At 44.3% G+C, this 12,435-nt stretch overlaps 1 protein-coding gene across 1 annotated transcript; it reads right to left on the bottom strand.

Annotated features, from left to right (window-relative positions):
• Positions 1 to 8,705: 8,705 nt before the first annotated feature.
• On the bottom strand, positions 8,706 to 9,357 carry LOC102151129 (ubiquitin-60S ribosomal protein L40-like). The gene is made up of 2 exons (XM_038571340.1): positions 9,217 to 9,357; positions 8,706 to 8,924 (listed from the first exon to the last, which is right to left on the bottom strand). Exons 1-2 carry the CDS (start codon positions 9,355 to 9,357, stop codon positions 8,706 to 8,708), a joined length of 360 nt encoding a protein of 119 aa, XP_038427268.1.
• Positions 9,358 to 12,435: the final 3,078 nt, after the last annotated feature.

Here is a 12,435-nt window from a genome sequence, read left to right as displayed (position 1 = left end):
ACACACACACACACATACATTTTTTGACCCAACTCAATATCAGTATTTTAGCTTTCATAATGACTTTCTTTTTTTTTTTTTTTTTTTTTAAATGTTATTTTTATTTTGGAATCTTTTTTTTTTTTTTTTTTTTATGATAGGCACACAGTGAGAGAGAGAGAGAGGCAGAGACACAGGCAGAGGGAGAAGCAGGCTCCATGCACCGGGAGCCTGACGTGGGATTCGATCCTGGGTCTCCAGGATCGCGCCCTGGGCCAAAGGCAGGCGCCAAACCGCTGCGCCACCCAGGGATCCCTCATAATGACTTTCAATTTATTTTAGTTAGTTAGTTAGTTAGTTAGTTAGTTAGTTTCAGAGAGAGAATTTGGTGATTCATCAGTTGCATATATCACTTACATCAAGTGCCTTCCTTTATTTTTAGAGAGAAAGAGACAGAGAACGTATACACGTGCACACATACACACAAGTGGGGATTGGGGGATGGTGGTGGTTGGGAGAGGGAGAGGGAAGAGAGAATCTTAAGCAGGCTCTACTCTCAGTGCCTAGCCTGACATGGGGCTCAATCTCACAACCCTGAGATTGTGACCTGAGCTGAAATCAAGAGTCTGACACTTAGCTGACTGAGACCCCCAGCATCCCAAATTTCAGTTTATTTTAAATGAGTACGTTATATTTGTTTTTAACTCAGAACTCAGTGATGATAAGGCTATACATGTATATAATCAATCAGACTGTGGCCCTTAAAATAACTGCCAAAATGGGAGCATTATATTTTAGCTTGGGGGCAAGCACAGTAATAAAGATCTGCCATATGATATAACAGCTGGAATAATATCTTTATCATAAAACTAATTATATGAATTTTTCTAGGTTTTAGGTTACAGTAGGATTTTTCTCCCCAAATAGTCCAAGCTCTGTCACAATAAACTATGACTGATAAGCCATAAAGTATGTGGGAATGATATTGTTGATGATCCTCTTGGTATTGTTGGTGATCATTTGTAGGAATTCTGGAACTTAGCTCTCAGTTTCATTGAGAAGGAATATATTTTCATATATAAATTTTCCACACATCTTAAGAATGGTAATATTCTTTGGGTCCTCCAAGTTCATTTTGAACTTCTGAATCTAAATGTTAGATATAAAATAAGATTGAACTAAAAACTGCTTGCACACCACCCAAATGAGGTCCTAGTATGCAGATGAGGATGTGACAGTGAGTTTGGAGTGACAGTCAACTTTGTAGGCAATAGAAGCACCAAACAGAAATTCTTAGAGAAGCTGAAAGAAGCTAAAGCATTTTAGAACATATTAAATGGGTGAGTTTTAATAGTATAACTCTAATATGGTTATTCCCTTATTCGCAAAACCTAGTTGATTAGCAGATTTTGTCCATAAATAGATGATGTTACACTTAAAGTGGAAAATGCATTTCTTTGTTTCATGATTCTATCACTATCATTTTGTGTTGTTACATAAAGTTGAAATATTTTCAGAAAAGAGCAAAAGATGATATTTTCTGTATAGCTTTTTTTAAGATTTTATTTTTTTTAAAGTAATCTCTACACTCAACATGGGGCTTGAATTTATAATCCCAAGATCAAGAGTCATATGCTATACCAAGTAAGTTAGCCAGGCAACCCTCTACATACATTTTTTTTTAAGATTTTATTTATTTATTTATTTATTTATTTATTTATTTATTTATTTATTTATTTATGAGAGACACAGAGAGAGAGGCAGAGACACAGGCGGAAGGAGAAGCAGGCTCCATGCAGGGAGCCCGATGTGGGACTCGATCCCGGGACTCCAAGATCACGCCCTGGACCAGAGGCAGGCGCTAACCCGCTGAGCCACCCAGGGATCCCCCTCTGCATAAATTTTTAAAGTACCTTTGATAATGTATGACAAATGTTTTTGATTAAAAATCCATTTTGTTTTATATTAGATATCATTTTTTATCTTGGACTGTTCTCAAATATTCCAAATGTTCCCCACGAGAGAACCTCGGTGGCCATGTGTATGTGATAAGGTAAATGAGTAGCTGTTCCTTGTCCATCTCCCTCTCCACATGGACTTCTGGCACTCAGGGAAGCTGAGTACATCCCAACCCTGAGCCCTGTGGGGCTAACATGTCAGCAGGTTCTGGGACCCAGCATTGAGGTGGGAGTGTCAGGGAAGTGGCAGGGCTGGAGGAGGCTGGGGGAGAGGGAGAGAGGGCGGTCTGTTCCTGAGGGTCGGGGGAGATGGAGGTGGACACCTGCAAACAGGGAAGGGGGACATGGCCCAGGGTTTCTCCCACTGCTTCCCGACAGTCTCAGTTTTCCTTAATGTAAGCCTGGGTTTGGCATCATGAGACCCCATTATGTGGGTCATCATGGCTCCCTTATTTCCTTTTTTTGGTTTGTTTTTCTTTTCCCCCTAGACCAAAAAAAGACAGCAGCAACAGAACACGGTGCCCCTCGGCGGCAGGTTCTCCAGCCTCCAGAGCCACCTCCTGCCTCCCCAGGTTCCACCTAAGGATTCTCAGGGCTGCAGAAATGATTTCTTTCCCCACTTGCTTCCTCCTGGTGACTCATCCTGTCAGCGTCTCCAAGGCCATGGTAACTGTGTCTCTGTTACTCGCGTTCACTTACCATCCCCCTCATATATAAAATGAGACATTAACAGTGTTTATACTTTAAAAATATACAAGCTTCTGTTTATATATTTTGTTGTCTCCAGTTGTGTATAACACAGAATGGCTAGAGCATTGAGCCATTGAGAAGAGCAGAAAGGTAGCTGGAAGGAATGGTTGTTCCAGAGACAGGATTTGGTAGTTTGTATGTGTGTTGGGTGGGTGCAATGGGAGATGGTGTCAAGAATATGCCCTGAAGGGGGATCCCTGGATGGCTCAGTGGTTAAGTGCCACCTTCGGCCCGGGGTGTGATCCTGGAGACCCGGGATCTAGTCCCGCATCGGGCTCCCCGCAAGGAGCCTGCTTCTCCCTCTGCCTGTGTCTCTGCCTCCCTCTCTCTCTGTGTCTCCCATGAATAAATAAAATAAAATATTAAAAAAAAAAGAATATGCCTTGAAGTATTGTGGTTTTTTATTTTTTATTTTTTAAAATATTTTTTGAGAGAGGTGGAGGGGCAGAGGGAGAGAGAGAATCTGAAGCAGGCTCCATACCCAAGGCAGAGCCCTATGTGGGGCTGCATCTCACCACCCTGAGATAACGACTGGACCCCAAACCAAGAGTCCAACACTCACCTGACTGAGCCACCTGGGCACCCCTGCCCTGAAGAATTGTAGTCTTGGGTGATGAAGTATCTCTTGGGGCATTTGGAAAGACAACTCTCCTCTGGATTTTAACCCATTAGCAGCCTCTCTAATTATATTATTATGTCAGAGTTTCATGGAAGAGGTCAGCTGATTTCACACATGGGGTTTCACACATAGGATTTCTGGGGAGTAGGATATTGCTGGAGATTTTTAAAATAACAAAAATATATTCAGTCTGTCTCTGGAACAGTCACTAAAGTTCATTTCTGGATACTTTCTTCTGTTTCTATTTTTCTATCCCTGTACCAGTGCCACCAATACCCAATTAGGTTATTTTTACTGTTGTTGAGTTGTAGGAGTTCTCTGTATGTTTTGGATATTAACTCCTAATCAGATATATAATTTGCAAATAGCTTCTCCCATTCTGTAGATTGCCTTTTCACTCTGTTGACTGTGTCCTTTGATGCACAGAGGTTTTAAATTTTGGTTAGTCCTTCAGTCTATTTTTACTTTTGCTACCTATGTCTTTGGGGTCATCTTCAAGAAACCACTGTCAAATCCATTATCATGAAGGCTTTCTGCTATGTTTTCTTCTATGAATTTTATAATTTTAGCTTTTTTTTATAAAAAAAGATTTTATTTATTTATTCATGAGAGACACAGAGAGAGAAAGGCAAAGATACAGGCAGAGAGAGAAGCAGGCTCCATGCAGGGAGCCTGATGGGGGACTCGATCCCAGGACTCCAGGATCATGCCCTGAGCCAAATGCAGATGCTCAACTGCTGAGCCACCCAGGCGTCCCTATATTAGGTCCTTAATCTATTTTGAGTTAATTTTTGAATATGGTGAAGGTAAAGATCCAGTTTTAATCTTCTGCAGGAGGATATCCAGTTTTCTCTAACACCATGTATTGAAAAGACTTGTCCTTTCTTTATTGAATGACCTTGGCACCCTTTTTGAAAATAATTTGACCATGTATGTAAGGATTTATTTTTCGGTTGTCTGTTCTAGTTCATTGCTTTATATGTTTGTCTTTATGCCAGTCATACTGTTTTGATTACTGTAACTTTCTAGTAAGTTTTAAAATCAGGAAGCGTGAAACCTCCACCTTTGTTCTTTTTCAAGATTGTTTGGCTGTGGGGTGCTTGGGTAGCTCAGTCGGTTAAGGGTTTGCTGTTGGATCAGGTCATGGTCCCATGGAGCCCTGCACCAGGCTCCTGGCTCAGTGGGGCGTCTGCTTCTCCCTCTGCTACTCCCTCTGCTTGTGTTCTCTCACTCTCTCTTTGTGAAATAAATAAATAAAATCTTTAAAAAAAAAGACTATTTGGCCATTTCAGGGACCCTTACATTCCATATGAATTTTAGGATGGATTTTTAAAAATAATATTAATTATCTATCTATCTATCTATCTATCATCTATCTAATTAGGGGGGCAGAGGGAGAGTCAGAATCTTAAGCAGGCTTCACACCCAGACAGGGCCTGATGCAGGGCTCAATCTTACAACCCTGAGATCATGACCTGAGCTGAAATCAAGAGTCGGACACTTAACTAATTGAGCCACCCAGGTGCCCCAGGTTGGATTTTTTTTTTTTCTATTTCTGTAAAATACACTTTTGGAGTTTTGATAGGGATAGCATTAACTTTGTAGACTGACTTGGGTGTTCAACATCTTATTATTAAGTCTTTCAAGCCACAAACATGGGATGGCTTTCCATTTATTTATGTCTTCTTTAATTACTTTCAGCAACATTTTATAGCTTTTAGAATATAAGTCTGGCCTGCTAGATTGTTTATTCCCAGTATTTTATTCTTCTTGATGTTAATGTTAATGTTGTTTTTTTTTTTTTTTTAATTTTTACTTATTTATGATAGTCACACACACAGAGAGAGAGAGAGAGGCGCAGAGACATAGGCAGAGGGAGAAGCAGGCTCCATGCACCAGGAGCCCGATATGGGATTCGATCCCGGGTCTCCAGGATCGCGCCCTGGGCCAAAAGCAGGCGCCAAACCACTGCGCCACCCAGGGATCCCTAATGTTAATGTTGTAAATGGAATTGTTTTCTTAATTTTTTTAGACTGTTCATTGTTAGTATATAGAAATGCAGCTGATTTTTGTGTATTGATTTTGTACCCTGCAACTTTGTTGAATTCATTATATCTTTTATTTAAAAATCTTGTCTTTTTCTATGAACTCTGATAGAACTGATGCTGGCGGTCATTCTAGTCACAGTCCTGATTTTAAAAGGAATGGCTTTTGCTAGTTACAATTAAATGGGTCTTTTTGGGAGATTTTCTTTGCAGTTACCTTTATTGACTTAGATGTTCCCTTCTGTTCTTAATGTCGTATGGTGTGTTTTTTTTCCAAATCGTGAATATCATTCTACTTATTCAATGCTCTTTCTGTGTCAGTGGATTTTCTCATTTATTTTGTTAATATGGTGATTTGCATTATAATAGTTTCCTTTTTTTTAAATTTTTATTTATTTATGATAGTCACAGAGAGAGAGAGAGAGAGGCAGAGACACAGGCAGAGGGAGAAGCAGGCTCCATGCACCGCGAGCCTGATGTGGGATTCGATCCCGGGTCTCCAGGATCACGCCCCGGGCCAAAGGCAGGCGCCAAACCACTGCGCCACCCAGGGATCCCTATAATAGGTTCTATAATATCAAACCAACTTTGCATTTCTGAAATGGACTTAATTTGGTCATTATGTACTTTTTCAATTTTAGTGTTTGGTTTACTAGTATTTTATATAGGATAGTTGCATCAACATACTTATGAGTGAACTTGAATAATTTAATTTTTTTCATACAGTTTGGTTATACTAACTTCATAAAATGAGTTCAGGAGTATTCCTTTTTTTGTAAGTCTGGGGAAAAATGCATGAGATTAGAATTATATGTACATTGCATGTTTCGTAGAATTTTCCTGTAAATTTATCTATCCTGACTATTTTTTTTACTTTGTTTTTATGCAAGGCATTTAAAGTAATGATTCAATTTTTAAAAAGATTATAATTTAAAAAATAAAAAGATTAGAAGTCAGATTTTGTATTCATTCATTCATTCATTCATTCAGGAGAGACCCAGAGAGAGAGAGAGAGAGAGGCAGAGACACGGGCAGAGGGAGAAGCAAGTTCCATGCAAGGAGCCCGATGTGGGGCTCAATCCCAGTCCCTGGGACCACGCCCTGAGATGCTCACCACTGAGCCACCCAGGATTCCCTTTCTATCTCTTTAAAAATCAATTTGTGATTGAATTGTCTGTAATTTCCTATTTCTTTACCAAAGTTCTGTGTATTCAGTCCTCCCCTGTAAAATGGCTTACGTACAGTCTTGATCTAGCTTGAGGCCCTGGCTAGAGGCCAATCAGTTACCCTTTTTGACCAGTCACTTCCTTATCAGCATCTCTGCTCTGGGGAACTGTCCACCAGCCCGAATCACCCTGGGACCAGATACCAGACAGCTAGGGCCAATTCCTTTGCACAATCTCAAATTATCCAAATTAGCCTATTAACAGAGAACCCATGAAAAGAAACTAACCTCACCCTGCTTGTCAAACATAAGCTGCCCCCTTGAGTCCCACCTTGCTGTCACTCTGTCCCTGGGTACAGTACCCTGTGTGGCCCTGCTTAGGTAGCCTTCTCTCATTTTATTTTATTTATTTTTTAAAAGATTATATTTATTTATTCATCACACACACACACACACACACACACACACACAGAGGCAGAGACATAGGCAGAGGGAGCAGGCACATGCAGGGAGCCTGATGTGGGACTTAATCCCTCAACCCCAGGATCACACCCTGAGCCAAAGGCTCAACCGCTGAGCCACCCAGGCATCCCGCCTTCTGTCATTTCAAATGTAACAGGTCTGACGCCAAATCTTTGATGCTTTTTTTACTTAAAGATTTTATTTGAGAGAGCATGAGCAGGGTGGGGGGCAGAGGGAGAGGGCGAAGCCGACTTCCCACTGAGCAGGGAGCTCACGGTGGGGGAGGGGGGCTCCATCCCAGGACCCTGAGACTGTGACCAGAGCTGAAGGCAGATGCTTAACCGACTGAACCACCCAGGCGCCTCCTAATCTTTGATGCTTTACTACCACTGCTCTGCAGCTGAGCTCCCATGGAGCTCCTCCCGAGGCCTTGGGAGTGGCTTCCAGTGTCAAATAGGCTGGTTCCTGGGGATTGGTATGTTCCGCGTGGCCTGGGGTATATACTTAATGTTTTTGGTGTTGAGATAAGGTTTGGTGCACTAGAGGGCGCTGTAGTCTTACATTAGTGCTTCCTTCCCCTGGGATGCTGATGCCACCCAGCACCTTGCCTTGGGGGAGGACTTGTTGGTCTGCTCCTCTCTGGTCAGGTTTGACGTTCTTAGCCCAGTGAAAGATGGTCCTATGAACATGTCAAGAGTGTATGCATTAGCCCCAACTGTGTCTGGCCATGATGCCTTGAGTACACCCTGTCCCCTCTCTGGGTTCCTATTTCCCTGCTTATGACATAGACATTACCAACAATGTGATCCTTTTGGGGGGAGGTAAGAGTACTATTTAATTTTGAAGCCCCTATTGGAGGGAAAATCTACTTAGCGTTTTTCCAGGACAGTAACATTATGACTTGGTAAACCTGAAACTCACTTTTTCCAGGGTGATCACCTTTGCTTCGGAAACATGAAACCTGCTCTTCGCCTTAGCCCTAACTCGGAGATGAAGCGTGGCCCACTGAGTCAGAATCCAAATACCTCCCGGATTCCTCATTGTAGCTACAGGCCACATGCCAGGCTCAGCTCTTTCATGAGAGAAAGCTATTACTGTGCATTTTATCTATGCCCCTAATTTCCATGGCTGGTGCTACAGTGGAGCGCCTATGTCGGGCACCATGCCAACTGCTTGAGCTCGCCAGTCCTCTCAACAGTCCTCATGCAGTATCACCCCTTTTACAGATGAGAAGACTGAGGTTCACATAGCCATGAGGTGGTGGCACTGGGATCCAAAGCCAGATGGAGCAGGCCTCCAAGCCAGTGCTCTCAACCAACACAGACACTGGGACTCATGAGCTCCCTCCCTTGGACCTGGGATGCTTCCCATGAGGCCAGGTTCAGTCAGGGGAGCATTTACTGCCTTTCAAAGAGGTGTCTCCAGACCCACAATGACCAATGACAACACACAATCATCTGGACCTCTGGCTAGCACATGCTCTAGAACTAACACCCAAACACTCCTCCCCCAAGGCCAGGTCCGTGGAGGCTTAGGCGATGTGTTCAGATGGGCTTGCCCAGGGCTCTCATGGCTTTCCCACTGTGCCTCCAGCTCTCTACCTTGTCCTTCAAGGCCTGGGATTTCATGATAGAAGCTTACTCTGGCTCTACATTTCTAAAACTAGGGGGATATTTTTTTAATTGCTCCAGTCAATGAAAGGGAAACTTTACTGAAACCCCAGGGCCTTAGGGCTTAGGCAGGAGGCCACCCTGCTGGCGAAGGACCTTCTTGGGGCACAGGCTGTTGGTGTGGCTGCACTGCTTGTGGCAGGTGGCAGGGTGGGGGTGCAGGCGAGCATTGTGGTGGATCATCCTGTCACCCTTGTATTTCCGGGCCAGCTTACTGAGGGGAGGCTTGATGGTGTTGCCCCGCAGGGGAAGTACCAAGTGCAGGGCGGACTCTTTCTGGATGTTTTAGAGAGTGGCCATTTGCTTGCAAAAATCCAACACTGCTGGTCAGGCGGGATGCCGTCCTTGTCTTGGATTTTGGCTTTGACATTCTTTTTTTTTTTTTTTTTTTTTTTTTTTAAGATTTTATTTATTTATTCATGATAGTCACACAGAGAGAGACAGAGAGGCAGAGACACAGGCAGAGGGAGAAGCAGGCTCCATGCACCGGGAGCCCGATGTGGGATTCGATCCCGGGTCTCCAGGATCACGCCCCGGGCCAAAGGCAGGCGCCAAACCGCTGCGCCACCCAGGGATCCCTGGCTTTGACATTCTTGATGGTGCTGCTGGGCTCAACCTCAAGGACAATGGTCTTGTCCATCAGGGTCTTCAGGAAGATCTGCTTCTCTGTGTCTGCTGCAAGGCTGCCTCCGCCAAAGCACTTGGCCATCGTGTTGAAGAGAAAAGAGGGCAGCGGAACCTAAAAATATGCTTATTCTGTAAATTACCCTGTGTAATGGGCATAGTTTAACTGGTCAAATAGGGACTTTTTTATCCTTTTTTTTTTTTTTAAGATTTTTTTATTCATGAGAGACACACAGAGAGAGAGGCAGAGACACAGGCAGAGGGAGAAGCAGGCTCCATGCAGGGAGCCTGACATAGGACTCGATCCCAGGTCTCCAGGATCACGCCCCGGGCTGAAGGCGGCTCTAAACCCCTGAGCCACCCGGGCTGCCTGGGACTTTTTTATTCTACATCTACTTCCAGAGTTCACAATGATAATTGGCATTGGAAAGTCCCCAAGAAGTGCTGCAGTGTAGAGCTGTGTTTAGCCTGAACCCAAGCCCAGAGATCCCTGTACTAATTTGACCACAGAGCTTCATCTCTTTGTTTCAGGGTATCTGTGAATTTGGTCCCACAGTCATCCGCTGGGGATTGTTGCCCTAGCTCAGGTCCCTCAGCCTCAGCTCTGTTGACATCCTGGGCAGGAGAACTCTGTTGTGGAGGGCTATCTTCTGCCTTGTAGGATTTTAGCAGCATTCCTGGCCTTTTCCCATTAGAAGTCAGAAGCAGCTCTTCCCAACCCCAGACGAAGTGTCTCCAGATAGGCCCACGTGCGGGGGGGCCTAAGAACCCCTGGAACCCAACGCTCTACCTCATGCACGCTTGGTAAAGGCAGTATTGCCCTCAAAGAGGTGAACAAAAAACCCCCACTCTTTTTATGTATAACGCACTCATATACACGTATTACATCATAAACCATAGATACATGGTTTGTTTGTGGTGTTAACATTTCATGGGGAGGTGATTAAGAAAAAGTAACTGAGGAGACTCCTTGGGGAGAGGTAATAATGAACAAAGAAACGGTGATAAACATGGATCTGGCTCAATTTTTAAGTTCTTATTCATGCAACTTCCTTAGGAAAAATGACATTCCGTGGCTCTTTTAAGCCAAACCGAAGAGCTAAGCCACTGCAGACACGTAAAGGGAAAACATCTGGAACCTGCAGAAGCTGAGGCTGTGATAGACAAAGACTTAGGGCTGCTGTCAGCCCATTGGCTGTGACTGCCATGCCACCCTGGAGGGACTTGGCCAAGATCACCGGCAGTGGAAGCGCACTGGTTTGTAGGTAGAGGGGCGTGGGGACAGGTCTTCCTGTTGCAAGGGGGCTTGAAGCTATATTGCCGGATGCCATGTTACACGAGCTTGACGACACGCCTGAATGTGGGGGGCTCAAGCTCTCCAGTTCCTGGACACACACATGCGCAAACATGTTTCTCTCTTCTGGTGACTCTTGCATGTGTCTGGCCTCTCTGCTGACTTCCTTGGGTGCCCCCTGTTGGAGGATACCGCACATCATGGGTGCCTGGGGACAGGCAAATCACAAACAGCCCACTGATCCAGAGGGTACAGATTGTTTCTCCTGCATATAGCCGGCCAAAGGCAATTTTTTAAATTAAAAATCCACCAAATAGGGGCACCTGGGTGGCTCAGCGGTTGAGCGTCTGCCTTTGGCTCAGGGCGTGATCCAGGGGTCCTGAGATCCAGTGCTTGCTTCTCCCTCTGCCTATGACTCTGCCTCTCTCTGTGTCTCTCATGAATAAATAAATAAGATCTTAAAAAATAAAAATAAAAATCACAAATAAACATTTAAAAATTAAGAAATTTCTCTTTCAAAAGAAAACTTACTTCATTTCCCTCTTTAATCTCGCAGAGAGCAAACCTTCCTAGCTTTCAGTTTTGGGAAATGAGTGGCTCTTAGTCACTCATTTTCTGCTTCTTACTTCTATCAAAAAAACCCTCTTGAACTCAGCATAGATGGGTGAGGGACAGAGCTGGTGCTCACAGGAAGCCACGCGCCCTACAAAGGCACCTGCCGTTCTTAGCGCTGTGCTTCTCGAGCAAGCCTGGCACTGGCTCACGGATCCTCCTCAGAACCACTGTCAGGAGAGCGAGGTAAGTGGGGATGGGGCCACTTGCAGGGCCTCGGGCCATACACTGCTTTCTCAGTGGCTGTGTGGACTTCGGAAGAAGCTGAAAATTGCCCAGGGGCTCAACTAGTGCCAACACTCAGGCATCTCGGACACCCTGGGGCTCCCAGCTGGCTCTGACCTTGGCACCCACACGCCGTCTACTTGCACTCGCACCTTGGGGCCCTCATGGGACAGGTGTTCGCAGCCGCAGGGCTCTCTCCCTGCACACGTCGGACCCAAGTCCACATGCTCGGAATACACAGATACTTTTTATCAAACATACACACTTTTTTCTGCTTCTTGCTTCTGTGGAGATTCCCAGGTCAAGAAACACCAGGCAGATAAGGCTGATGGAATGATTCCTGAGATTTACCAGTTGTGTTTACCATTTTTGTTTTCCTGATAATTTCCTAACTCCTCAGCCTCTTCTATTCCATAAGCTTTCGCTGGTCAAACAGTGTAGGGAGACTGGGATTGTTACCTATTTAACTAGAACTAATATTCATTTGATGACATTTTTTGAGAGACCCAGCGATGCCCCGGGTCTTCAGCATCTGCAGGGGTAAACCAAAATCTCTCTCTTGAGAAACCAGACTGAGTTTGAGTGTTTGGGGGTATGGTGATGAGGGTGGGAGGTAGGGGGTAGATGGGAATTACCGATCACTGTGGAAAGAGCTGTAATAATGAGTACGGGGTGCCATTGAAAAGGAAGCAAGAGGAGGTAGCCCTGAGTCAGAAAGTACCTCCGGCCCCGCATCGCTCTGATTCACATGTGAACATGTGTGTGACTTTAAGAAGGTTTTAATGTCTTCACCTGCCAATTTAGGTAGGAAATGAGGGTGCTTGGGAGAAGGGTTACATTTCTGGCCATGATGTGCCTTTTCAAGATCCGTTGGGCTAATTTCCACTGTGATGGGATTCAGTGCATGGGACTATTTTTGCATGCAGTTTTTTTTTTTTTTTTTGCATGCAGTTTTGATAAAAAGACCCAAAAGTTCCCTCAAATTACCATCTGAGTACTGTGAAATTATCTAAGACCTGCCACCTTCAGAAA

Source organism: Canis lupus, chromosome 23 (genome assembly GCF_011100685.1).
Source record: "Canis lupus familiaris isolate Mischka breed German Shepherd chromosome 23, alternate assembly UU_Cfam_GSD_1.0, whole genome shotgun sequence".
NCBI classification, from domain to species: Eukaryota; Metazoa; Chordata; class Mammalia; order Carnivora; family Canidae; genus Canis; species Canis lupus.
This window is presented reverse-complemented; position numbering and strand designations above follow the sequence as displayed.